General features: G+C 36.2%; 1 protein-coding gene across 2 annotated transcripts in view; it reads left to right on the top strand.

Moving 5' to 3' along the window:
* ADGRG2 (adhesion G protein-coupled receptor G2) overlaps positions 1-26,868 on the top strand; it is a 178,984-nt gene that overhangs the window by 97,605 nt on the left and 54,511 nt on the right. Inside the window, exons 4-8 of one of the 2 annotated variants that reach the window (XM_007500817.3) lie at positions 10,640-10,684; positions 15,741-15,788; positions 15,875-15,904; positions 24,799-24,837; positions 26,424-26,465. In XM_007500817.3, coding sequence (XP_007500879.1) covers positions 10,640-10,684; positions 15,741-15,788; positions 15,875-15,904; positions 24,799-24,837; positions 26,424-26,465 — 204 coding nt within the window. The remainder of the gene's footprint in view (positions 1-10,639; positions 10,685-15,740; positions 15,789-15,874; positions 15,905-24,798; positions 24,838-26,423; positions 26,466-26,868) is intronic. The other variant, XM_056808693.1, reaches the window with a different exon arrangement.

Genomic DNA, 26,868 nt, shown 5'->3' with positions numbered 1-26,868 from the left:
GTTATTAATTATTTAAACAATTTAATTGATTTCTTTAAGCATATCATCATATCATCTGCAAAGATAGTTTAGTTTCCTCACTGCCTACTTAAATAACTTTAATTTATTTTTCTTCTCTTATTGCTAATGCTAGCATTTCTATTACAATATTATAAAATAGTGGTGATAATGGGCATCCTTGCTTCATTCCTGATCTTTTTGGAAAGCCTTCCAATTTGTTCTCATTACAAATGATAGTTACTGATGGTTTTAGGTAAATACTACTTATCATTTTAAAGAATGACCAATTCATTCCTGTGCTTTCTAGTGGTTTTTTAAAATAGGAATGGGTGTTGTATTTTTTAAACCTTTTTTCTGCATCTATTAAAATAACCATGTATTTTTTTGTTAGTTTGGTTATTGATGTGGTCAATTATGCTGGTAGTTTTCTTAATATTAAACCAGTCCTGCATTCCTGGTATAAATCCCACCTGGTCATAGTGAATGCTCATTGTGATAGGTTGCTATAGTCTCCTTGCTAGTATTTTATTTAAATTTTTTGCATTTATATTCATTAATGAATTTGGCTTATAATTGTCACTCTCTGTTTTTGTTCTTTCAGGCTTAGGTATCAGTACCATATCATAAAAGGAATTTGGTAGGATTATTTCTTTGCCTATTTTCCCAAACAGTTTATATAATATTGGCATTAATTGTTCTCTGAGTGTTTGCTAGAATTCACTTGTGAATCCAACTGGTCTTTGGGGGTTTTTTCCTAGGGAATTCTTTGATGACCTGTTCAATTTCTTTTTCTGAGATGGAATTATTTAATTTTTCTACTTCCTCTTATTACTCTTTGGGAAATTTTCATTTTCATAAGTATTTCTCCATTTCACTTAGATTATCAGATTTATTGGCATATATTGGGCAAAACAGCTCCTAATAATTGCTTTAATTTCCTCTTCATTGGTGGTGAATTCATCCTTTTCATTTTTTATAGTGATTATTTGATTTTCTCCTTACCTTTTCATAATCAAATTGACCAATGCTCTGTCTATTTTATTTGTTTTTTTTTAAAAACAATTTCTAGTCTTATTTATTAGTTTAATGGTTCTTTTAGTTCTTATTTTTTAATTTCTCCTTTGATTTTTAAGATTTCCAATTTAGTCTTTAATTGAGGATTTCTAATTTCTTCTTTTTCTAGTTTTTTTAGTTGCACACCCTTTAGTTGATCTGCTTTTTCTCTATTTTATTGTTGTTAGTGGTTGAAGAATTAAATTTTCCCTAAAGTGGTGCTCTGTCTGTATCTCATAAATTCTAATGTGTTGTCTCCTCATTGTACTTCTCTATAATGAAATTATTGATTACTTCTATAATTTGTTCTTTGACTCACCCCCTTTTTAGAATTAGATTATTTCATTTTCAATTAATTTTTAATTTGTTTTGCCATTAACTCTTATTGATTATAATTTTTATTACTTTATGATCTGAAAAGGATGCATTTACTATTTCTGCTTTTCTGCATTTGGTTATGAAATTTTTATGCCCTAATTTGGTGCATATGCTTCACATTGTTATTACTTTATTGTCTATAACACCTTTTAGTAAGATGTAATGTCCTTTCTTATCTCTTTAAATAAGATCTATTTTTGCTTTAGCTTAGCGATCATGTTTGCTGCTCTTTTTTTTTACTTCAAATGAAGCACAATAAATTCTGCTCCAACCCCTTATTTTTACTCTGTATATGTCTCTCTATCTCAGATGTTTCCTTATAAATAATATATGTAGGATCCTGGTTTTTAATCCACTCTGCTGTCTGTTTCCATTTTATAGGTGAGTTCATCCTGTTCACATTCAAAGTTATGATTATCAACTGTGAATTCCCCTCCATCTTATTTTCTACTTTTGATTCTGCCCTTTCTCTCTCCTTTCACCCTGCCCTTCTTCAGAAGTGTTTTGCTTTTACCCTTCCTTTTATTATACCCCACTTCTTTTGTCTCATTCTCCTACTTCTCTATAGGGAAAGGTAGGATTCTATACTCAAATGAGTATGTTTGTTATTCTCTTTCTGAGCCAATTACAATGAGAGTAAGGTTTAAGCATTGCCCATCTCCACCCTCATCCCCCTCTCCATTCTAATAGCTTTTACACTTCCTTAGATGAGATAATTCTCCCCATTCCTCTTCTCCCTTCCATTTTCTCTTAGTGCAATCCCTTTTGATTCCTTGATTGTTTTTTGCATATCATCTCATCCTAATCACCTTATCTCATACTCCTTATCTATGTACACTCCTTCTAACTACTATTAATACTGAAAGCAATTTTAAGAATTCCAAATGTCATTTTTCCATGTAGGAATAAAAATGGTTTGACCTTATTGAATCCCTTAAATTTTCTTTTATTTACCTTTTTATGCTTCTTTTGAGTCTTATATTTGAACATCAAACTTTCTGCTTAGGTCTGGCCTTTTTATTAAGAATGCTTAGAAATCTTCTATTTTATTAAATTACCATTTTGCTCCTGAAATAATATTCTCAGTTTTGCTGGGTAGATGATTCTGTGTTGTAAGCCTAGTTCTTTTGCCTTCTGCAATATCACATTCCAAAACTTCCAGTCTTTTGATGTGGAAGCTGCTAAGTCCGATGAAATCTTGACTTTAGCTCCATAATATTTGAATTGTTTCTGGCTGCTTGCAGAAGTTTCTTCTTGGCCTGGGATCTCTTGAATTTAGCTGTAATATTCCTAGAAGTTGCCATTTGGGGATTTATTTCAGGAGGTGATCAACAGAATCTTTAAATTTCTATTTTACCTTATTGTTCAAAAATAGCAGAGAAGGTTTTTTTTTTTTAATTTCCTGTAATATGATGTCTAGTCATTTCTTTTTATCATGATTCTCAGGTATTCTAATCATTTTAAAATTGTCTCACCTGGATCTATTTTCTACATCATCACTTGTTTTATCAATTATACATATATGTATATATATATATCATATTTACTTCTACTTTTTCATTTTTTTAATTTTCTTTTATTGTTTCTTGTTGGCGTATGAAGTCATTAGCTTCTATTTGACCAATTCTAATTTATAAGAAATTATTTTCTTCCATGAGCCTTTGCACCACCTTTTCCATCTGGTCAATTCTACATTTTAAGAAACTCTTTTCTTCATTTGATTTTTGAATCTCTTTTTCCTTTTAGTCAGTTCTGCTTTGCAATGCTTTTATTTCTCTTCTCCATTTTCCCTCTTCCTCTCATAATTGATTTTTGAAATCCTTTTTGAGCTCTTCTGTAACCTGAAATTAATTCATATTTTTCTTTGAAATTTAGCATACAGATGCTTTGATCTCACTGTCCTCTTCTGAGTCTGTACCTTACTCTTTGTTCCCATAAAAATTTTTGATGGTTAGATTTTTTTTTAAGTTTGCTCATTTTCCCAACCTTTCCTTTAAAAAAAAAACTTTTACTTTTATCTTAAATGTGAGCTTTGTTCTCAGATAGAGAGGGCACTCTCTTAACATTTTAGTTTTTTCTTGCTGCTATTCTTAGCTCTATTTATTCTGGATTTCCACATGGTTCAGTTCTTCCTATGTAGTATGATGGCCTGTGGACTGGGAGCTCTGAACACTACCTCCCATTGCAGATTCAATCACTCTCTTGGACTGCTGATGGCTTGTAGAGCTTAGAAGACAGTGAACTACCTTGTGCTGGGGCTCCAGGCCTAGCTTCAGGCTTGGGCAGGGGCTTTGTGCCTTCTTTGGGCTTACACAGGTCAGGATATTTTGAGGTTGATTAGAAAGGGGTCTCAGAGTGGTTTTAGCCTTCGTTGCTTCTATTTTACCATCTTGCCTCTGTCAACATGTGTGTCATTATTAAAAAAAAAACAACTCAACTGTGGATTAATCAGGGTAGAGGATATATTCTCTTAAACTTCAGTTTTTCCTTGTTATCCTTAGCACACATAATAGGAATATAAATATTTCAAAGAAACCAGAGGAGAATTTTTATGCAATAATGAGTATTGAAATAAAGAGAACAAGGACAATATACACCACAACTATGATTTGAAAAGCCTCCAATTTTCGTTGACAAATACAGTTTTCAATCATACTTATCAACAGGCAGAATAATTTTGATGATCAGTTTATTATGTGTTCAGAGCAAAGTCTCACAGTAAAAAAAGAAAACCAATGGGCCACAAGTAGCATTTTCAGTAATCTTATATAGGACAAAGCAGGATTAAGCAAGGTAAAATAAAAGGTGAAGATTTACTCACCCAAGAACTGATAGAAAAAGGGGAAAAATTTACATCAGATAAAATAATAACTCACTCAGTAGATACTAAAGATTTTCTCTGAAATTTGCAAACTAACAAGAAAAATGTTTGTCTTTGATAATGTTAATAAAGTTAATAAACCTGAGCCAGAAATTCTTTTATCATATGATATGATACTATAATTTTTAAAATTTTACAAATATTTAGAATTTTTAAGTAATCATTACAATGAGGATAATGATAACATTTATATAACATTATGATGTTTGCAAAGTGCTTTACCTATCTATGCTAACTCATTTGATTCTCACAACAACCCCACGAGGTAGAGGCTGTTGTTATCCCCATTTTACAGATGAAACAACGGACACTCAGAGAGGTTAAGTGGCTTTACCAGGGTCAGATAGCTAATAAACATCTGAGGATTTGAACTCTGGTCTTTTCAATTCCATGTCCTGCACTCTATGTACTGTAGCACTTAGCTACCTGTATTACAAATGATATTGGTCCCTCCTCTTGATAAGAGAGGTCAGAAACTATAGGAACAAAATATGATATATGCTGTGTGTGACTTGTGAAGTTTGGAAAGTCCCATCTGCACTATAAATCAGACAGAATTTTCTCAGATTCTCTTCTTCAAGGAGAGATGGCATAATGGGAGAGTATTGTCAAGAAGCCTAGTTTGAATCCTGCCTCAGAAATTGACCAGTTTTATGATCCTAGACAGATTCTTCAGTCTCTATGACCCTCCATTTCTTTATCTAAAAGTGAAAGATTTGGTGGCCTGTGGTGGTCTATGAGGTTCCTTTTAACTCTATCTGATCAGCAACTGGGGAATGGATGTTCTGGGCTTCTCTGCAAGCTGGGATGCCTATGCCCTGATTCTTCTCAGTGCCTTTTATCTCTTACTGTGACCTTAACTAATCTAGGTAATCCAACCTGCTAAAAACCTCCTTCCCCTCTCTTCCTCCTGTGTATTCTTTTTTTTTTAAATTTGGTCAATTTCAAACATTATTCCTTGGTTATAAAAATCATATTCTATTCCTCCCTCCTCTCGCCCTGCCCTTCCTGTAGCCTCAGAGCAGTTTCACTGGGTATTACATGTATCCTTGAGCAAAATCTATTTCCATGCTGTTGATGTTTGCACTAGGATGTTCATTTAGAGTTTATAGCTCCAATCATATCCCCCTCGATCCATGTAATCAAGCAGTTGTTTTTCTTTGGTGTTTCTACTCCCACAGTGTTTCCTCTGAATGTGGATAGTGTTTGTTCTCATAGATCCCTCCAGGTTGTTCATGATCACTGCCTTGCCACTAATGGAGAAGTTCATTACATTCAATTGTACCCCAGTGTATCACTCTGTGGATAATGTTCTCCTTGTTCTGCTCCTCTCACTCTGCATCACTTCCTGGAGGTGGTTCCAGTTCACAAGGAATTCCTCCAGTTCATTATTACTTTTACCACAATAGTATTCCATAACCAACAGATACCACAATTTGTACAGCCATTCCCCAATTGAAGGGCATCCCTTCATTTTCCAATTTTTTGCCACCACAAAGAGTGCAGTTAGGAATATTCTTGTACAAGTCTTTTTCCTTATTATCTCTTTGAGGTACAGACCCAGCAGTGCTCTGGCTGGAACAAAGGGCAGACAGTCTTTTATCGCCCTTTGGGCATAGTTCCAAATTGCCCTCCAGAATTGTTGGATCAGTTCACAACTCCACCAGCAATGAATTAATGTCCCAACTTTTCCACATACCCTCCAGCATTCATTGCTTTCATTGCTGTCATGTTAGCAAATCTGCTAGGTGTGAGGTGATACCTCAGAATTGTATTGATTTGCATCTCTGATTATAAGAGATTTAGAACACTCTTTCATGCACTTATTAATAGTTTTCATTTCTTTGATTGAAAATTGCCTATTCATGTCCCTTGCCCATTTATCAATTGGAGAATGGCTTGATTTTATGTACAATTAGTTTAGCTCTTTATAAATTTGAGTAATTAGACCTATGTCAGAGGTTTTTGTAATGAAGATTGTTTCCCAATTTGTTATTTCCCTTCTAATTTTGGTTGCATTTGTTTTGTTTGTACAAACCCTGTTTAATTTGATGTAATCAAAAATCAAAATTTATTTTACATTTTGTGATTTTTTTTTTAGCTCTTGCTTGGTTTTAAAGCCATTCCTTTCCCAAAGGTCTGACATGTTCATTCTGTGTTCACATAATTTACTTATAATTTCCTTCTTTATGTTCAAGTCATTCACCCATTCTGAGTTTATCTTGGTGTAGGGTGTGAGGTGTTGATCCAGACCTAATCTCTCCTACACTGTCTTCCAATTTTCCCAGTATTTTTTCTCAAATAGTGGATTTTTGTTCCAAAAGCTAGGATCTTTGGGCTTGTCATAGACTGTCCTGCTGAGGTCACTTACCCCAAGTCTATTCCACTGATCCTCCTTTCTGTCTCTTAGCCAGTACCATATTGTTTTGATGACCACTGATTTATAGTATACTTTGAGATCTGGTACTGCAAGGCCACCTTCCTTTGCATTTTTTTTTCATAATTTCCCTGGATAGCCTTGATCTTTTGTTCTTCCAAATGAATTTTGTTATATTTTTTTTAATTCACTAAAAAAGTTTTTTGGTAGTTCAATGGTTATATCACTAAATGAGTAAATAAGTTTGGATAGGATGGTCATTTTTATGATGTTAGCTCATCCTACCCATGAGCAATTAATGTTTTTCCAATTGTTTAGATCTAGTTTTAATTTTGTGAAAAGTATTTTGTAGTTGTGTTCATATAGTGCCTGCATTTGTCTCGGCAGATAGATTCTTAAGTATTTTATGTTGTCTAGGGAGATTTTGAATGGAATTTCTCTTTCTATTTCTTGCTGCTGAGATGTGTTGGAGATATGTAGAAATGCTGATGACTTATGTGGGTTTATTTTGTATCCTGCAACTTTGCTAAAGTTGTTGATTATTTCCACTAGCTTTTTAATTGATTCTCTAGGATTCTTTAAGTAGACCCTCATGTCATCTGCAAAGAGTAATAGCTTAGTCTCCTCACTGCCAATTTTAATACCTTCAATTTCTTTTTCTTCACTAATTGCTACTGCTAGTGTTTCTAGTACAGTGTTAAAGAATAGCGGTGATAATGTGCATCCTTGTTTCACTCCTGATCTTATTGGGAATATATCTAGTTTATCCCCATTGCAGATGCTATTTGCTGATGGTTTTAGATATATACTGTTTATTATTTTTAGGAAAGGCCCTTCTATTCCTATACTTTCTACTGCTTTTAATAGGAATGAGTGTTGTATTTTGTCAAAGGCTTTTTCTGAGTTTATTGAGATAATCATATGATTTTTGTCAGTTTTCTTGTTGATATGGTCAATTATGTGGATGGTTTTCCTAATATTGAACCATCCTTGCATTCCTGGTATGAATCCTACCTGGACATAGTGAATAACCCTTGTGATGACTTGCTGGAGTCTTTTTGCTAGTATCCTGCTTAAGATTTTTGCATCTATATTCATTAGGGATATTGGTCTATAGTTTTCTTTCTCCATTTTTGGCTTGCCTGGCTTTGGGATCAGTACCATGTTTGTGTCCTAAAAGGAATTTGGTAGAACTCCCTCTTTGCTTATTATGCCAAATATTTTGTATACTATTGGGATTAGCCCTCCTATGTATTCTAATTAGAATATTATAAAAATGAATTGGGTGTTCATGTATAGAAACTGAAGGAAAGTTACCATGCTTTACTTCTATGTGTGTAGCTTAATTTGAAACTTCATCAAAGAAATAATTTCCAATCTCCTCTGCCCTGATGTCCAAAGGAAAATAAGAAATCATAGATTCCTTTTCTCCCTTTTGATTGCAGTTCTCTTTAACAATGGAAATTTGTCATATCCTCACTCAGCCAATGTGAGCAGGGAGCTCAGATTTATGATTCTGGACATTACAACCAGCTCTTTAGTAGTAATGGATGGGAAGTTTTATGAAACAAATCAAGAGAAATGGGCTGATGGTTGGGGAAATGAATGGCATATAGGAAAGTTCCCCATTTAGAACGTAAGAATTTTGAGGCATATGAGAGACAGGAAAAGACAGACTGACAGTGGTAGAGAGACAGAGACAAAGAGCAAAACTGAATACAATTTAAAGAATTTATGAACTAAATGGAAATTAATTGAAAAAAACTTTTTTAAAAAATAAGAATATTTCTCTTCTAAAAAGCCCCACTACACACTGGAATTTTGTAACTGATTTTTTCCTCATTTGTTCCAATAATTAAAATCTTCTCTAAGTTCCCTTTCTACGTAGACAATGAAAAGTCTATTTAAGTGCTGAATTGACTTTTTCTTTTTAATCTTTACCTTTCATCTCAGAATTAATGCTATGCATTGATTGGTTCCAAGGCAGAAGAGCAGTAAGAAGATGCAAGGGAAATTAAATTACTTGCCCAGGATCACACTTCTAGGAAGTGTCTGAGACCTCCTGTCTCTAGATCTAGCTCTCAATCCACTGCCACTTAGCTGTCTCTTTTGTTGGCTTTTACCTTAGGATAGTTTCTACTTTTTAAAAATTAGATTTGAGTCCAGACAAAGTGATAGATTGGAGAGGGAGATAAAGAGAGAGCATTGAATGCTCACTATGTACCAAGTACTCTGCTAAGGATTAGGAATACAATACCAAACTGAAACACCATCCCTGCCTTCAGGGATCTTGCATTTAGTGCAGAAAAGCAATACCTAGAAGGGAGCTGAAGGCATGAAGAAGAAGAAATAGCAAGGGAGAATTGTGTACTGGTCCTGATTTGAAATAAATATGGTTGGTCCAAGAGCTTTTTCAGATGAGGAGCTCACCAATCAAAGGAAGAGGCCATTAGGGGGAGGTGTTTCCAGAATGAGGACACAGCAGAGATGGAAACTTTGTTCAGAGAGATGAGTATTTGATGTGTTTGAAGTGAATATGGCTGGCATGAATTCCCTCAAATGGAGGTTTCTCTCTCTTTCTCTTGCTGTCTCTCTGTGTCTGTCTGTCTGTCTGTCTCTGTCTCTCTGGATAGATAGATAGATAGATAGATAGATAGATAGATAGATAGATAGATAGATAGATAGAAAGATATAGATATAGATACAGACATACATATGTATGTCTGTATACCTGTCAACTATCATCTATCTGTCTGTCTTTAAGTGTTTGGCATCATTCCATTTGTAAATTAACGTGTGAGACTTTTCCTCCCCTTTGTTTCATTTTTTCTTTTCCTTCCTTCCTTCCTTCCTTCTTTCCTTTCCTTTGAAACTATAATTTCATCACTAAAGGGAATTCCTGATATGGAAACTACTCTACTGTTGTGGATTGTCAACTCACCCATGATTAAGAGTCTTGGAGAGTGGCCTGGGCATTGAGAAATTATTTGACTTGTTCATGATCATATAATTTATAAGTGTTAAAGACAGGCCTTAAATTCTGCTCTTCTTGATTCCTGGGCTGGCTCTTTTTCCAGTGCTTAGCATATAGTAGGGGCTTAATAAATATTTGTTGACTTGGTTTAACTGTGCCACACTACTTCTCCTGGTTTAAATTATCAATGTGTAAATGATTATAACCTTGTTATAATGATAATAAAAATGTATTGTTTTAAAATGATTTTTTGCACCTACTAAAAATATAGAACTCAACAGAAATAGGGAGAACTCATCCACCCAAAAAGGGTTAGCCCAGATTGTCTGAGAAGAAATAATAGATCTATAGTTCTAAAGTTTGTGGTGTGAAATAAAAAGGACATAAATAACATATGGCACATCATCTGTATCTTAACTGAATTTTTTATTTCCAATTATATATATATATATGTATGTATATATATATAAATTTTGAAAATTGTTTTCTGATATTTTGTGATTCAGATTCTCTCCTTCCCTCCCTGCCCATATCTTCTCTCTGAGGTGGTAAATAGTCTGATATAAGTTATATCAGTGATTTCTATCTGAATTTATTTTTGAGAGCTATAATTGGTCAATTATCTGATAACTCCGCCTTCCTTCAGTTGCATCACTTAGGAACCATCAGGAGTTATTAAAATTTAGAATTACATTTATTCATTACTACTTATATTAAACATAAGACAAATTGGAATTCCATTTAAAGATCCAGGTAGTTTTTTAAAGGACTGGGTTGCTCTTCCACCCATTTTTTTATTATTATTACATTCATTTTACAGTGTAATCAATTGAAATAACTTAACAGATAGTCATTGCCCTCTGCTGGTCGCTATTTGAAACTACCATTTTACTTTCAATTGCTAGTAATAAAATTAATATTGATTTCTTTTCTTTAATAGATCAAATAAATTTCAAACTTTCCCTTTCTCCTACAGCAAGTACTGATAATTCCACTCCATCAGCTGGAACAACTATGACTGGTAAGACTGTTAAGCAGCACTTTACATGTGTTATCTAATATGGATATATCATATATATATATCGCATATTCTTTTTTTATCTTCTAATGAAAGTATCTCTGAGATGTAGACTCGGATCCATCACAATCAAAGTAGCTCCCAGGTATGCTGGCACATGGCTGGCACCTGCTCCTGGACAGCTGAAGCTTTGGGGGACAGCTTGTGCTGCAATAAGAATAAAACCAATGGGGTATTCATAGTAAACATCGCACCAATATGGTGAGCCCCTGAGAATCCAGGGAAAGGAGGAAGTGCTACCAGGCTGCCGAAGGTGGAGCCAACCAGCCCAGGTTAGAAACAGCAGGCAAAGTTCTCGTGCCAATCACTGTTGGACTGTCAGACCCGTGAGTGGCTCCTACATGTCCAGTCAGGACAAGACGGGGAAACAGCATCTCACAAACAAAGCAAGAAAGCCATTTAACTACCCAATCTCAAATTCTGTCCTAAAAAAGGAAACAATCTACATACAGCCCTGAAGATTCACTCACACAGAAGATGGACAAGTCTGAGGCATCAGCATGTAGAATGCTATGAAAGAAATTCCTTGTTTTCAATTATGACAGTACTTTACGTTACTCATCCTCGCGGTGTTCTAATTTAAAACTCTCCCAAAGAGTGACAGGGCCAAATGCCAGGGTCAGTGGGCCAAGAATCCTATCGAAGAGAGACCACTTGTTCCTTTGAGAGCCCTGTTGAAATGAGCCTTCCTTCACCGCTCCATAAGGGGGGAAAAAGTATTTATAGAAACACCTCCAAGTACTCTGTAAGCAAGAGAATCAGAGAGAGTTTATGAGCTAATTTCAAGACATTAAAGATACTAGAGAAGTCAACTGGGACATATTAAAATGCTAGTGTGGGGAAGAAGAAGAAGAAGCCCTAATTCAGGGGATCTTCAGACTAGAAGGACTTTTTTTTTTTTTAAACCCTTACCTTCTGTCTTAGTATCAGTTCTAAGTCAGAACAGCAAAGGCTAAACAATTGGTGTTAAGTTGTTTGCCTGAGGTTACCTGGCTAGGAAGTGTCTGAGGGAAAACTTGAACCCAGGTCTTCTCAACTTCAAAGCTGCCACTCTATCTGCTGTGCTATCTAGCTGCCTGAACTAGAAAGAGTCTTAAGAAGAATTGATCTAATCCACCAATTTTGAGGATAATAATTGATGTTTTTCAAGAGGCAGGTTGGAATGATGATGAACACATAGCCTTGGAGTCAGGAAGATGATAATTCACATCTTGCCTCCCATCCATACTGACTGCATGGTCCTTGACTAGTCCTATAACTGCTCAGTGCCCTAGACAACTTCCCAAACTCTAAATTTCAAATCAGGTACAGATCTAAATTGGGAGAGGGAATGATCTCAACAAGAGGTACCTGTACCAATCAAATCACCCATCCTTTTCTCATAGCAAGTCTATGACACTGGTAGAGAGAATAAACTGAGGCCAAATGACATGGTCAGAGTGAACTTGTAGCAGATATGTGATCAGAACCTGGCTCTCGAAACATTTAGATCATTGTTCTTTACATGCAACCATGAACTTTACAGCCTAATCCTGATCAATTGTATTTTTCTTTATAACATATTGGCTTCCCAATGGAAGCCCATAGTAATGTGGCTCGTTATTTTTTTAATTTTTATTACATTTTTTACACTTTATTACATTTTTCACACAAATTTCAATTGAAGGACATTTTTAATTTTCAAATTTTAGCATAATGGACTCTTGGAAGATAGAAGAAAAATAACAATCACTTGCATTTCTTTAAGTTTCATCTTTTTTTTAAAAAGAATTCAAGTTGACTACCTCATTTTATCAGTGATCAATTCTTAGTACAAATAATAATAATAATTCACATTTACATGCAGGGTATCCTAAAAATTTTAGAACAGCTTAAAGTTTTAGTGGTTTACTTAACAATTTAGTGAATAGCTTCTTAAACTAGTCAAGCTTAAAAATAAGAAAAAGCTTAAAACTAAGACTTTTGGAACACCTTCTATAAGACCTGGGTTCATATCCTGCTTCTGTCACAGGCTGGATGTCTCCTTGGACAAATCAGTTTACTTCTCCTTCCTCCAGGCAGTGTTCTAATCAGTTGAATAGCAGGTGTTGATTTGCACTAGAAAAGGAAGTTTCTTCATCCTGTACCAATGAAATCACAAGTCTGGTCCAAACGTATATGTATACACACACACATTTTAGACAGACAGACAGACACACACACACACACACACACACACACATACACACACACATACACAGGTCTATGCTAGTACAGAGGATAGAGTGCCAGTCCTAGAGTCAGAAAGACATCTTTTTGAGTTCAGATCCAGTCTCAGACATGTTTACCTGTTATGTGACTCTGGGCAAGTCACTTAACTATATTTGCCTCAGTTTCCTCATCTGTGAAATGAGCTTGAGAAAGTAGCAAACCACTCCAGTATCTTGCCAAGAAAACTCCAAACTCCAAATGGAGTCACAGAGTCAGACCCAATTGAAAATTGATAAGCAACAACATATATACATATATATGTATATTTATGTATGTATATGTGTGTGTGTATATATATATTTCAGGATTTATAGAAAACTTGATCATTTGATCCTCATGATAACCCTCTGAGAAAGATACTACTATTATTTCCCATTTTGCAGACAAAGAAATGGAAGTGAAAGAATACCAGGACCACTGACATACAGATGGCAAGCATCTGCAACTAAACCCAAGTGCTCTTGGCTCCAAGCCTCCCCTTCTCTCTACCATAGCATAAGACTACATTTCAAAGAATCTGGAATATTCTTTTATTATGGGGGTGATTGGGACTTTGAATTGGATAAAAGCATCTTTCTCTGTGGGGCTTATTGGAAGAACTGTTGATTGATATTGTCCTGGCAGGTTAGGGATAATAGAGCCATGTGGAGGGTTTGCTACAATCACAATAGATTGATCAGTCATTAGTCAGTTTCTCCTTGAGTGAAACTGGTGTCTTAGAATATCTGGATCTATTCAAAGAAAAGAGCCCCTTCGTTCAATCTTACAACCAAGTCTCTACCAGCACCGATCTTATTTTTCAAGAACAACTCGAGTCATTTTTTTAAAATAAAGATGACAAAATATGGAAACAGTAATGCATGAAAGACAGGGTGTGTGTGTGTGTGTGTGTGTGTGTGTGTGTGTGTGTGTGTGTGTGTGAGCCAATACATGTATGTGGGTGTTCTCAAGTAGACAGGCCAGCCAAGTGCCTCGACACACCCAGAATGTGTCTTTGTTGGCTGACAGACATATACCCCACTGCAAACGTAACCTTGGTTAAGTTGTAAAATGTTTTGTTTATTTTGTCATACTTAAATAGAAGCTAATCCACTTGCTTTTGCAATATTTAAACATGAAAATGTTGACTAGATTAATTTGTCATTGGAAATGTTTCATCAGATACATAAATAGCTTTGATAATCTTAATAGAGATCATATTTATTAATAACTTACCAAGAAGCTGTGCCAGGGTAGAACAGCAACAAGATAAAAAGGAGTTCGAGTCAAAGCCCTCTTTATATTTATATTTATTCAGTTATATTCAGGCAATTGTGTATTATAAGCTGGCGGTTATTAGAAAAACTGGTGGCAGGAAGAGTGTAATGATTGCTCCTGGATTCCATGCCTAAGATTCTAGTTGTTAATGAGCATTTAGTGGTTAAGAAAAATGCTTTATTTTATCATAGTTAAGAAGAAATTCATCTATTGATTTATTGACCCTCTTTGCTCAGATTAGCCACATTCTCTAGCATCTTGAGCTGAATTTTGCAAGCAGTGATTGACTTGGAGGTCTTGTGGGATACCCTTCATGTATTGTCCTTGTATATTCAGCTTGGCACATAGTAGCCCTTAATAAATGCCCACTGACTGACTGATATGCGTCATGAATTTAAACTTCTATATTATATTATATTTATATATATATCCCCAATAATTTTCTCAAGGCAAGTCTGTTTTGTTTTTGAAGTATGAAAGCCAATGCCATAACAAATTTTTAAAAATCAAAACACAATATAATAATAATAGCTAGCATTTATATTGCACTTTAAGGTTTACAAAGTGATTTCCCAACACTATCTCATTTTCTCATCACAACAACCCTAGGAAATGTGTTCTATTATTATACTACTTTATAGTTAAAGAAACTAAGGGAGGCAGAGGTAAAATGACTTACCCAGGATCACAGAGCTAGTACATGCCTGAGACCAATTTTAAATTGAGTCTTCTTGATTTGTAGCTTTGCATCCAATGGTCCATCTTACTACTTTAAAAAAAAAAAAGTTACATTTCATTTTATTCTCCTAATTTTGCATTCTAGAACTATGAACTAGTTGTGTTTCTCATATCAATGAATCAAAATAAACAATCATGAAGTACCTACTGTGTGCCAGACACTGTGCTAAACTCTGGATCCCAAAACCTAGAGGGTGTCCTTGCCTAGATAGTTCTGATTAATATGATATGGCATCTCTTATTCTTTGTTGGATTTGGTTGTGTATCACATTTGATTTTCTCTTTTAAAACATTTTCTCTGAAATTCTCATTTATTTTTCATGTCAACTCTCTATTTATGAAATTAGAGGGTGAGAACAGTAAGAGCTTCTAAAACAATTGTGGTGGGTGGGCTTGTCTCTCCCACTTTGAAGTTGACCAGATAAAACCTGGTAGGCACTATTGTCTTGTTGTGGCATACTCTTTAAAGCAAGACTTCTTGAAATAAGTTAAAACAAATGAGACCAAAGAAGCATTTATGAGGCACACAAAAATATAAGGAAATGAGAAATAAGAGAGGGAGCCTTCTAGCTGTATCTTAGAGGTCGGTGGGTATCCCCAAATATCCAATATCCCTTTATGATTAGGACTAGACTACAGGAAAAAACTAACTTAATTTTTAAAAAGCTTATCTCAAAAGTCCAGCTTCCCAAAGTGAAATTCATGATTGCTTTGAAGCCTTAACTTAAGTCTCTTCTTTTTCTTTGCCATGTAGCTGATGCCTCCATTATGACCTTCATAGCATCCCCCAATGGTACACCAGGTATGAATTTATTTGGTTTTCTTAAAACTTACCTTTTCCTACACTTCAAGTGTTATTTTAAAGTAATATCTTATCTTTTTTTTCAGAGGTGACAGAAGTCGAAACAACAAGCCTTGGTAAGAATTTTATTACTCAGGCCAAGATTTCTTATTCTTGGGCCCCAATATCAATATCTAACATTCTCTAATTCCATTTGTTAATCCAATCAAAAATAATCCACCACTTCTCGCTCTTATCCTCCCCCACCACCACCACCACAACCAATTAGAAAGAAAGATGAAACTTTTTTTAATGTCCTAGTGTATTCTATTTGGCATGTTCCTTGTACATAATCATAGACTAAATCTTGTGATAATTGCTCATATTTAGGTCTCTTTCTGTCCACTAGATTGTAAGAGTTGTAAGGGTAAGAATGTTATTTTTCATCTTTATCTCCCTCTCACCCAGCAAAATCTTGTACTTTTGGAAACTTCATAAATGCTATTTTAATTTTATTTCAACATGTTAAAAGTGATTAAATGCTGATACTGGAGATATACCTCAACCCAGGATGTCATATGAGATTCATATTATCATAGGATCACGATAGCCTGTGGAAAACTTGGGATACCATACAAAATAAGAAAACATGGAGCACACAAAGCAACTTTATTGAGGCTACATGATCTTGTTGGCCAGTCATCTTTCAGTAATATCCAAATCTTTGTGACCCCATTTGGGATTTTCTTGACAAAGATACTGGAGTGGTTTGCCATTTCTTTCCCTATTTTATTTTATAGATGAGGAAACTGAGGCAAACAGGGTTAAGTGACTTTCCCAGGATCACACAGAAAGTAAATGTCTGGGGCTGGATTTGAGGAAGATGAGTCTTCCTGACTCCAAGCCTTTTGCTCCATCTGCTGTGCCACCTAGCTGCCCTTTGAGGGCATGTATGCCAAAACTGTAAAGGATAATTTTAGCATTGTGACCTAAACTATATGTATTATTGGTCGCCATGGATATCCCAAATAAAAAAAATACCCAAGTTAGCTGGAAATTTATGGTGATTTAATTAATATAGTGGAAAGAAATTAAGAAGAAAGGAGAAGGAAAGGGTGTAGGATTTCTCCCACCTGGCTTGTGCCAGGGGGAAGATTAGAGGCTTTAGGAAGGTAAAGTTTTGGAGAGTAAAAGAGGAAGGAATCAGCCTGAACTCCAAGAGGTCTCAGCCAAGATGCCTGAACCTGAATTACCTCAAGATTAAACTCATCACCAAAACCCAGACAAATAGCAGCCACCACGCCAAGATGTCAGAACACTTAGCACACTGCCAGCCAGAACTGCCTCTCTGGGGAAAAGGCCAAAGAGAGGAAGTGACGTGGCCTATATAGATGGTTTTACATCACTTTCCTGTGTCTCATCTGTACCAATGTTAGCTTAGCTTGTTTTAGGACAGCCCAGGGGTCTGTCCGCTGTTTCTGCACATGTCTATCAAAGGCCATCTTCCTAGGTATTTAATCTTTGAGTATGGGTGCAGGCATTCCTGACCTTGTTAAACTAAGTAGGGTGGAGCAGTATAGAGTTCCCAAGACCTGATTCTGTTACACCAAGTAGCTCCATTGTTACAAATCAGGAAATAGCTAAATCAGATCTTCTAAAGTATAGTCTGAGTAGGGTGGAGTAGTTTTAAAATTCTCATGTACTTATATGGAATACAAAAGTCAGGGAGCGTAGTGGAAATTAGTCATGTCCTCTAGGAACCAGCTATAATCAGGCATGGTCCACTGGAGCTCTGAAAAAATAAGGCAGTTTCTTTCAAATTAATGAAGCCTGATGAGTTTGTATAAGGTTCTTATCTGAATCAAAGAGAAGTAGGTAAGGTGCAATGATTTATTACTGTTGGTTTTACTGTGCCAGTGACTCAGGGATTTTTTAGTTTTCCTGAGATTTCTTTGTTCAATGGGCTGAAGTTACCCCAAACCCTAACTTCTTCTACAAAATCTAAGCAGCATCCCTCCATTTTGAGTGCACCATTTAGACTGCTCTCCAAGAAAATGCCAACAGGTTTTATGTGGAAAAAAATATTTTGAAATGGGTCAAATCACATCCAGTTACTATATTTGATCCAGTGTGGGTTTAAAGGCACAAGTTGTTCAAAACCAACTCTGAAAATTTCTCTTTTATGTGGAAGGTTTTTACTATATATTTTAATAGTATGAAAGGGAAATTGGCTCCTTTGTCTTGTTAGCAAAAAAAGGCATGGGACTGGTTGGTTCTCAAGGGGAATAGGCAAGCTGGCACATGCTGTCCTACTCCTTTAAATGGATAGACTCACTTGCCCTAAAAGACAAATAAATCCTCATTGATGGCTATGTAACTATAATATCCAACTTTAACTCTTAGGAAGAGATGAAAAAAATGCTTGTCTCCCTTCTTTACCAAAATGGAGGCTCCATAAGTGTGTAGCATTGCATATTTTGTTAAATCCAGTTGATAAGCTGGTTAGTTTTACTTACCTATTATTTTTCTCTCTTTTTATTCTTTTTTATATAGGACAGTTTTCGTGGGTTGGGAGAGAGGAAGGATAAAATTGAAAATGAAGGTGACAGAAAAACAAAAGAATCATGTTTCTAAAAAATAAAAAAAAACTCATAATCCCTCTGGAGAATTATATTTTCACTCTGGAGCTGGTGGTATAATAAGCTAAATAATCTTATTTCCCATCCTATATATACGAAGACCCCCAGTTTATGGTATCAGAACAAGTTTATGTTGTCTTCTGCATTACAAGCAGGACAGAATGTTATAATTTTAAATATATGATTATTATGCAGGCTAAGGTGTAGTTGCCCCATAGTATGACAGTATTTCCAGGTCTCTTATGGGCTTAGCCACTAATTTATAAAATAAGTTCCTTGGGCTCCATTATCTGCTTTTTAGTGAACTGGCACATTTCAAAGCATGCATTCCATTTTCACAAAACTGTGGCCAGAGTGATAAACTCCCTGGTGATTTTCTTTTTTAGGGGAAAGGTTTCATTCCCACATTGCATGATGGAGAATTCCATTGAGAAAATTCCAGTAGAGTAGGATGTGAGCTGACGCCTGAGTCAGGCAAAACCTGAATCAATTTTTCCTAAATATCAACTAAGTATAATATTTAAAACCACAATCCTTGAGTGAGCATTTTTGACTTACATGCTTATAATACCAGATGTCAAGTCCATACAAAGTTACACTAAAAGCTTTAACAATAAAAATCTGGACCTGTTACTTTAATGGTATAGCAAACAATCAGGAGGAAAATTAGTCATTGAAAGAGATTGCCCAATGTCTTTGTCTTTTTCGGGCATACACACAGTGAGGGAATTAAAGAAACTCTGAAAACACTAGAAAGAATTTAGGAGGAGGGTGACTCATGTGAATAAAGAGGGCAGATAATCTGGCAGAAATAGTAAGAAATTAGAAGCAAGAATGAATTTTGTCTAAATTGGGTTGTCATAAATTAGACCACAGAGTCAGTGTGGAATTTAACAAGTACTCTTGGATGGAGACCTCTCCCTGAGTAGAGATTCTCTGATTGCCGAATCAGATACCTACGGTATTTATAGTTCTGTAGAGCATTGGAACAGTGAATGGATCAGTTGATGAATTTTACAATCCTTATACAGAGACACAGGGGACACGTAGATAGACACTGACATTTAGCGGAACTGGTTTGGTTTGGTTTTTAATCGAAAACGGCCCTTTGCCTTAAATGGCTTCCACATTTGGGAATGGGCTGAAAGAAAAGGAAAAATTACAGCATGGCCACAGGAGAAGAGGTGATAAAATTAGAAAATGTCACTAAGTAGCTTCTATATCAGAACCGTTACTTATTAGCACCTTTTGGGCACTAGTTACTTTTGCCAGGACTTGGTTCCTTCAATGCTAAAAAATGAAAGGAATTGATTACTAGATAGTTGCTAATGTAAAAGAGAGAACCAAATCCCTTCCCTGTCCCAGAAAAATGGAATCACCTGCTATCAACACCTTGTTAACATACTTAATACCTCATTATCTCTATTATCTTCCTTTTGTGACCATATCAGCTGTTGTTTCAGTGCTGTCCAACTCTTAGGGACCCCATTTGGGATTTTATTAGCAAAGATAACAGAGTGGTTTGCTGTTTCCATCTCCAGCTCCTTTTGCAGGTGAGGAAAATGAGGCAAACAGGGTTAAGTGACTTATACAGGGCCACACAATTGGTAAGTGTCTGAGGCCAGCTTTGAACTCTGTCTACTGTATCACCTAGCCATCCTGGATATAACCAAATCTCCCTTTCTTACACTAAGATACCTTTGAGCTCTAAATTTCTATGATCCTATATTCCTCATTATTAAGCTACTACAGGGTGTACATCATTGTCCATCCCAAGGTCCATCTCTAGGAATCCTCTATCCAGGGACTGGGTGTTACCTAAGATAGTCATGGCAGCTAGATAAGACAGTGGAGAGAGCACTGGATCCAAAATCAAGAAATCTCAAATTCAAATTTGTGCTTAGACACTTGCTAGCTGTGCCATCCTGGGCAAGTGATTTAAACTCTAATTGCTTCAATTTCTTCAACTTTAAACTGGGGGAGATAATAGCATCTACTTCTGAGGTTTATCATGAAATTGAATGAGATAATATTTGTAAATTAATTGCCCAACACATAGTAGGCACTATATCAAGGCTGATTCTTATTATTGTTATCATTATTATTCCTACATTTATTATAGGCAACTACTATATGTAGACTATAATAAAAAAAAATGATAATCTGAAGGAACTATTTCTTGTTGCAATAACTGGAATATACTCTGGCTGACTGGAGAGCTGCTAGGGGACACCTGAGGGTACCTAGTTATGATGGAGATCGATGAGAGATAATGAGAGATAGAGAGATGCTGCTTGTGGGGTGCTCTGGGCTATTCTGGGGTTGCCTATTGATCCCTATTAATGGATAATAAATCCAGATATTTCTTACCCTCTTCCTCCCTCAATGCCACCCTTCACCTCCCAGTTTTCCACCTACACCTTCCTGCCCCTTTTCCCCTCCCCCCTGTTGGTCTTTCTACATAACTCAAAGGTGAACTGAGAAGTTTAGAGATTATACTCTTGTTCTCTTCCTCAGGTAAGGAGGTTTATTAGGAAAGATATGACAGGATAGAAATTGAGGTAAGAGGGATGAGGGTGTCCCTAATCCCTAAGGAGAATTAGGAGGGTTTTGGGAAATGTCAGTCTTGTCACAATTGTGACTCAGAGACAGCCAAAGAGATGGGGGACAACTGTTAAGTCTTCTTTTCTTCTTTCTTTAGTCAGATAATCTCTGCTTGAGTATTGAAGTCCAGACTGTGTCAAAAGCCACAAACATCTCTCTCTCTGTCTAGGTCAGGAAAAGCCAGTCTTTTTATTACAATTTTATTACAATTGGCACCTCAAAGTTTGACTGAACCCCACAATCCTTTTACAAGCAGAGTAGTAAAGGAAGAAAGACACAACATTTAAGCAAGTTGTTTTTGGAGTGGTGGTCATTGCAGCCATCACTTGCTTTTGGGTCTACCACATACTGTATAGCAGGATGACCCATATGATTGTGGAGACTATTGATTATATTGGAAACATAGCAATGTCTGTTTTGCAGTTGCCATTCCAAAATGAACTGGTACTCTGGCAAGTCTTGGCACAAGTATATGTGATCTGCAATCCTGCAGACTCTAACCCAACTTAAGAAGGTATTTAGATTTGTGGTTCCCCTTAAAACAGAGAAGTTTATGGCTATTGATAACAATCTGGAAGGCATGATTAAAGCTGTGTTTGAGCAATTGAGTAAGGAAAAAGGGCTAGATCTGGTTATGGGCAAGGACAATGAGCAAACAGAGAGTGTACCTAAGGAAAAGGAAGGTGACAATGAGAACAAGCCTAGTGAACCTGAGAAAATCTTTCCTTTAAAAGAAGCCACCAAATTATCCAGTAATGCTGGTGTGATACACTTCAAAGCCCATAGACAATTCTCAACACAGGAACTTGAATCCATAAAGCGCCATTTCCCTAAATTTGTGGGAAATCCTTTCAAATCTCAGGAATTGAAATGAGCTTTCAGGATCTTTGATCTGGATTTCGAAGATATCGAGTTCCTATTATCAGAACTGTTCAGCCCCCATGAACAGAGACAATTCCTGGAGAAGACTAGATCTGACAGCAATTTAACTAGCTGGCCAACTGTAGAGCAAAGGGGAGATATGGACTTTGCTAATCCTACTTGCATGTCATAACTTAGAAAATGTAGGGAGGATTTGCTACAGGCCATAAAACTATGCTGTTCAAAACCTAATGCATGGGCTAGGTTTGACAAGATTGTGCAGAGTAAAGGGGAACATCCTGCCACATACATAGACTGTCTGTCAGAGATGGCAGATTCCATCCTAGGTCTAGAAGCAGATAGTGAAGAGTCGGCTAGCCATGTCCGTAGGCAATTTCTAAGGAGTTGCTCACCTAATTCGAAAACTTTTTTTAAACACTATTTCTCCAAATATGATTCAGTCTCTCTGATCAAATTGAGGGAGTCAGCAAGTTACTTACATGAGAATAATTCAGAACAAAGTAAGCAAGTTCAGGACCTGAAAGAAAAGTTAAAAAGGACAGAGAATAATCTTAAACAAAAGGAGATTGATGAAATCAAGAATCTGAACACGGTTAGGACTTACACAACATCTAGCTACAAGAAGCCTAGTTACAAGGAAAGACCAGTGCAGAAAGAAATTAGGGAATGTTTCTTTTGCCACAGGAAAGGTCACTTGATTAGAAATTGTTTTTTAAAGAAGAAACATGAGGTTAATAACAAGAACACACAAACTACACAAACTAGGTACAAGAAGTCCACTTGTTGTTCACACTGCAAATTAAAGTCCTCAAAGCAAGCTAGTGATTTGCAAGAAATGCAAAATGCAATTAACTCTGGAGTGCCTAAGTACTCTGATATGGTTAGGAAAGAGTTATGAAGCCAGACCCATAACATATATAGTGTGACACTTGGAGATAGAAGGAATAGTGAGAATGAGGCTGCAGTTGAAAATAATAGAAAAAAAGTTGGGAAATAGTAAAAATTCAGTGCACGAAAGTGAATCTGTGAATGATAGCCATTTCAATAAAGCAAGAGAAAGGCAGAGACAAATTAAAGAAATTGAGGCAGGAATTATGGAAATAACATCTCAAAAAGTAAATGAGATAAGAAACCTTGATAAGAACTGCATAGTAACCAAACAGGAAAAATGTTTTAAAGAAATCAAATCTTTCTTAGAGAACTTTTTCCAGTGTAGAGTGGATAATGGGACTGAATTATTCAAAAGGGAAAGAAAGAATAAGTCACAAGAACTCAAGCAAAAGTTTGTGACAGATATAGAGACAATTTCAATTCCCTAAAGGTTATTGTTGCTAAAGAGGACAATGCTTGAAAAACATTCACAGATGACCACCCACCAAACTTCGTTAATTCTGTAAATAGCTTTATGGCCTTGGGAACTACATATAATTTGAATCCAGAAGTTCATATCTTCCATCCAGCAATGAGTGATATAGATAAGGAAAAAGTAACTGAAAATGGAGCTGACATTACTTTTGAACCCAGTAATCCTATTCAAAGTATCGGAGGTGACATTGCAGTTAACTTTGAATCTGGGGGTGGAATGGCAGGCTTAGTAACAACCAAGGATTCAGTTGGTGCAAAGGGGTATCTGGCCAAAGCAACAGCAGTGATTTAGGTTCCACTGTATTAGAGAATACGATCTCAAGTGTAGACTTCACAGGGAATGAATCAAGTCAAGAAGAGTTAGCTGAGCCACATGTATAACTGGCAGAGAGTAGCAAAGACATGGACAATGATTCAGTGGGTATGAACACCTTAGCTACAAAGCCAGAAACAGATATATGTTGCAGTGGGGGACGATATGAAAGCACACATCCTAATGATGATGCAGGGGGACATGCCAACTTATTCCCAGAAGAAAATAATGAATTCGAGGGAAAGATTCCTGTCTCTACACAGTCCAATGAGAATGAAGATAAACATAAACCTCCGACTAGTGGTAGAGTAGGATCTATGATTATTGACTGTATAGAAGATCTGCAAGAAGAAGCTAACTCCATATCATCAAGTTTACCAATTCAAAATGAAATTCTAAAGCTTAGTAATGACAACCTACCTGAAACTGATTTGAGAAACACAGAAGCTGGTGACAAAGGCTTAGATCAAAACACAAAGCCGAGTTACCAACATCTGACAATCATTTACATGGCATTGAGCAGAATCCAAAGAGAACATAGGGATTGGATTCAGTGATTCAGATTCAGACACTGAATCTGAAGGAATACCAGAAGGTGTGATAATAGTGAATGAAGATGATGTAGAACAAATGCCTTATCAGTTTTATGAGCTTTATGAAGAGGTAGACGAAGAAGGGGGTGTGTGGGACACAGTGAAAAGACAGAATACCTGGAACCAGTGCAAACAAAATCTTATGCTCTTATTCTTATTCCTCTTATTCCTTCAGAGCATAGGCTAAAATATAATGCTCTATTCAAGGAATTTTCACCATCATCAGGGGAGAAAACAACAAAAGTAAACATAGATGGAGAGTTGGAATACGCCTCAAAGACTTCTAGAGAAAAGCGCAGCAAGGGTTTGATAATTGGGGTTAAAGAACTTGTCCAGGGTTAAACTTCTAGGAAGTGTCTGAGGACAAATTGAAGCCTCCCAATTCTAGACCTGGCACTTTATCCACTGTGCTACCTAGCTGCCCCTGCCATCTATTTCAATCTTCTCATTTTACAGATGATTAAGTAGAAGTAAAGAAGAGTTAAGGATCTAGACCAAAATCATACAAGTAGTCATTTTATAGAACAGCATTGTAGCAATTCATTTCCTAAAATCAAAGTACTTAAGTGACCAAAGAAGCAATGTGTTTTTAATGGCATCATAAATTAATATTAATTTGTGTCATTTTCTTTTAGATGGTACCTCAAGTGTATTATCCACTCTAAGCAGAGCAGGTAATGTCAATCATTTAAAAATTTTAATAGCATTTAATTTCTTTCACTGGTCACCCTATCTGCTGGATTTAGTTTAAAAATTCTCCCAACCTCCCTGTCTCTTCTCCGTCTTCAGTTGTCTCTTCCTCCTTCTATGATGACTTAAATAGAATTGTTGATATCATCTCAACCTTGTGTGTCTGGTTTAAGAATGATCGGTAGTTTTGATGAAATTAGAAATAGAAGAGTGTATTAGATCTGGCAAAGAGAGCATTAAGACAAACAAGACTATTTATTTTAGGTAGCTCCAATTACTATGCACCAGTCTTTACCAAACTCGAGCAGAAATGCCACCATCCACAGCCCACAAGATCAAAATCTAGAAAAAATTCATCAATAACATGAAAAAGTGAAATTTCTAAAACACTGAAGAATCATCATTACTTGATCCTCCGGACCTTAAAAGTCGTTCCAGGCTCAGCCCCTGTCCTGCTTGAATGGGCCAAATGGTCTTGCCTCACTCAGCTCTTCAGAAAGTCATGCCCTGTACACATTAGTAGGGCTTCCCAATTGGCTGTCCCAACACTGAGTGCAACTCAGTCACACCCATTCCTGCTTCTCCTACACCTTTTTTCCAAGAATCCCATCTGGCCCCAGGGATCTGGCCACTTCCTTTCAGGTAGCAGGAGGGTCTCTTCAGTACTGAGGATGAGAAATGGTGTTCTAGTCAAGCACTTTGCTGCCTTAGGACTGATAGCATTGGTCTGGGGAGCCTTTCCCTTCAAAGGACAACTAATGGGAACTTTTCCACAGCCTTGGCTGATATTCTAGTAGTCAGCAAAATTATAATATTTCCTGTAGAGGATTACTTACTTTTTCCATTTTCTTAAGTCAAAATGTAGGACCGGAGTGGAAGGCACTGAGAGCACAAAAGAGGAACCAAAACTGTTCTGAGGTTCTTCTTTGGGGGGTAGGAACAGGGTGGGAGTCTGGTTCTCTGGGGTCCTTTGTGACTTATTGGCTGGTTCTGGCTTCTCTGTAACTCAGAAAATGGGTATAATGCTAACCTACCTCATAAAGAGAATTTGAAGGGCCAGTTTATCGCCCCCCCAATTGATTGCAGAATGCTCTTGTATGTTCATGACACTTCCATGACTCCCCATTAATCACGGTCATTACTTTAAAGTTTTATTCCCCTCCCAATTTCATCTACTGGCCTTCCCATCACCACCTGTGCAACTGGGATCAACTCATCTGTTAGTTTGCAGGCTTTATAAAAATTAGGCTAAATAGCTGCAATGAGCCAGATCAAGGATAGAATTTTCTTTTTACATCACAAAGCTCTGAGAAATGACTAGGTAAATTCAAGGTTACTACTTCATGGGGATGCAGTGCCACAAATCTTCACACTTACCCTTCTGAAAATGGCACAACAATAACAAGGTTGGGGTCCCCAAAGTAGCTTATTTCTGTTGTACTGCTGCCGCCTTTTAAGGTATCACCAATGTTTGTGGGGATTTTTTTTTAAATTGCACTAAAAAAGGATTCTCATAACAGATTTTTAAAAAATCAATAAGTCTCTAATTTTAAAAATTGCTTCTTTGCAGAAAAAGCTAAAATCATTCTATTAAAAACCTTCAATTCATCAGGTATGGTTTAATATCAATGTAAAGACTTTGTTCTTTTAAAAAGTAATATGGGCCACATAGGCAATGTTTACCTTTTCTTTATATTTATGATGATATTTTGATTATGAAATCCCTGGTCAGTAAACAGCTATTCATGCCTTCTGTGTATTTGGGGACAACTACATTACCTTCCCTCAAGATGTTTGCAATCTAACACTGAGAAAAATGAGGCTGAAGAACATACTCTGAGTATACTTAGGAAGAGCTCGACATCATGATTAATTGTGTTTCCCCAAGACTGTTGTGCTGGTGAGTTAGACAGTGAAGATATTCTTAATCAAGACAAGCTTTTTAGAGTACAAACATATTGAATGATATTTTAAATTAACTGAATTTAATTCAAATTAATTTAAGAGAATTTATT

Source organism: Monodelphis domestica, chromosome 8, assembly GCF_027887165.1.
Source record: "Monodelphis domestica isolate mMonDom1 chromosome 8, mMonDom1.pri, whole genome shotgun sequence".
In the NCBI taxonomy this organism is placed as follows: Eukaryota; Metazoa; Chordata; class Mammalia; order Didelphimorphia; family Didelphidae; genus Monodelphis; species Monodelphis domestica.
The sequence above is the reverse complement of the archived record's forward strand: the minus strand, read 5'-3'. Positions and strand labels throughout refer to the sequence as shown.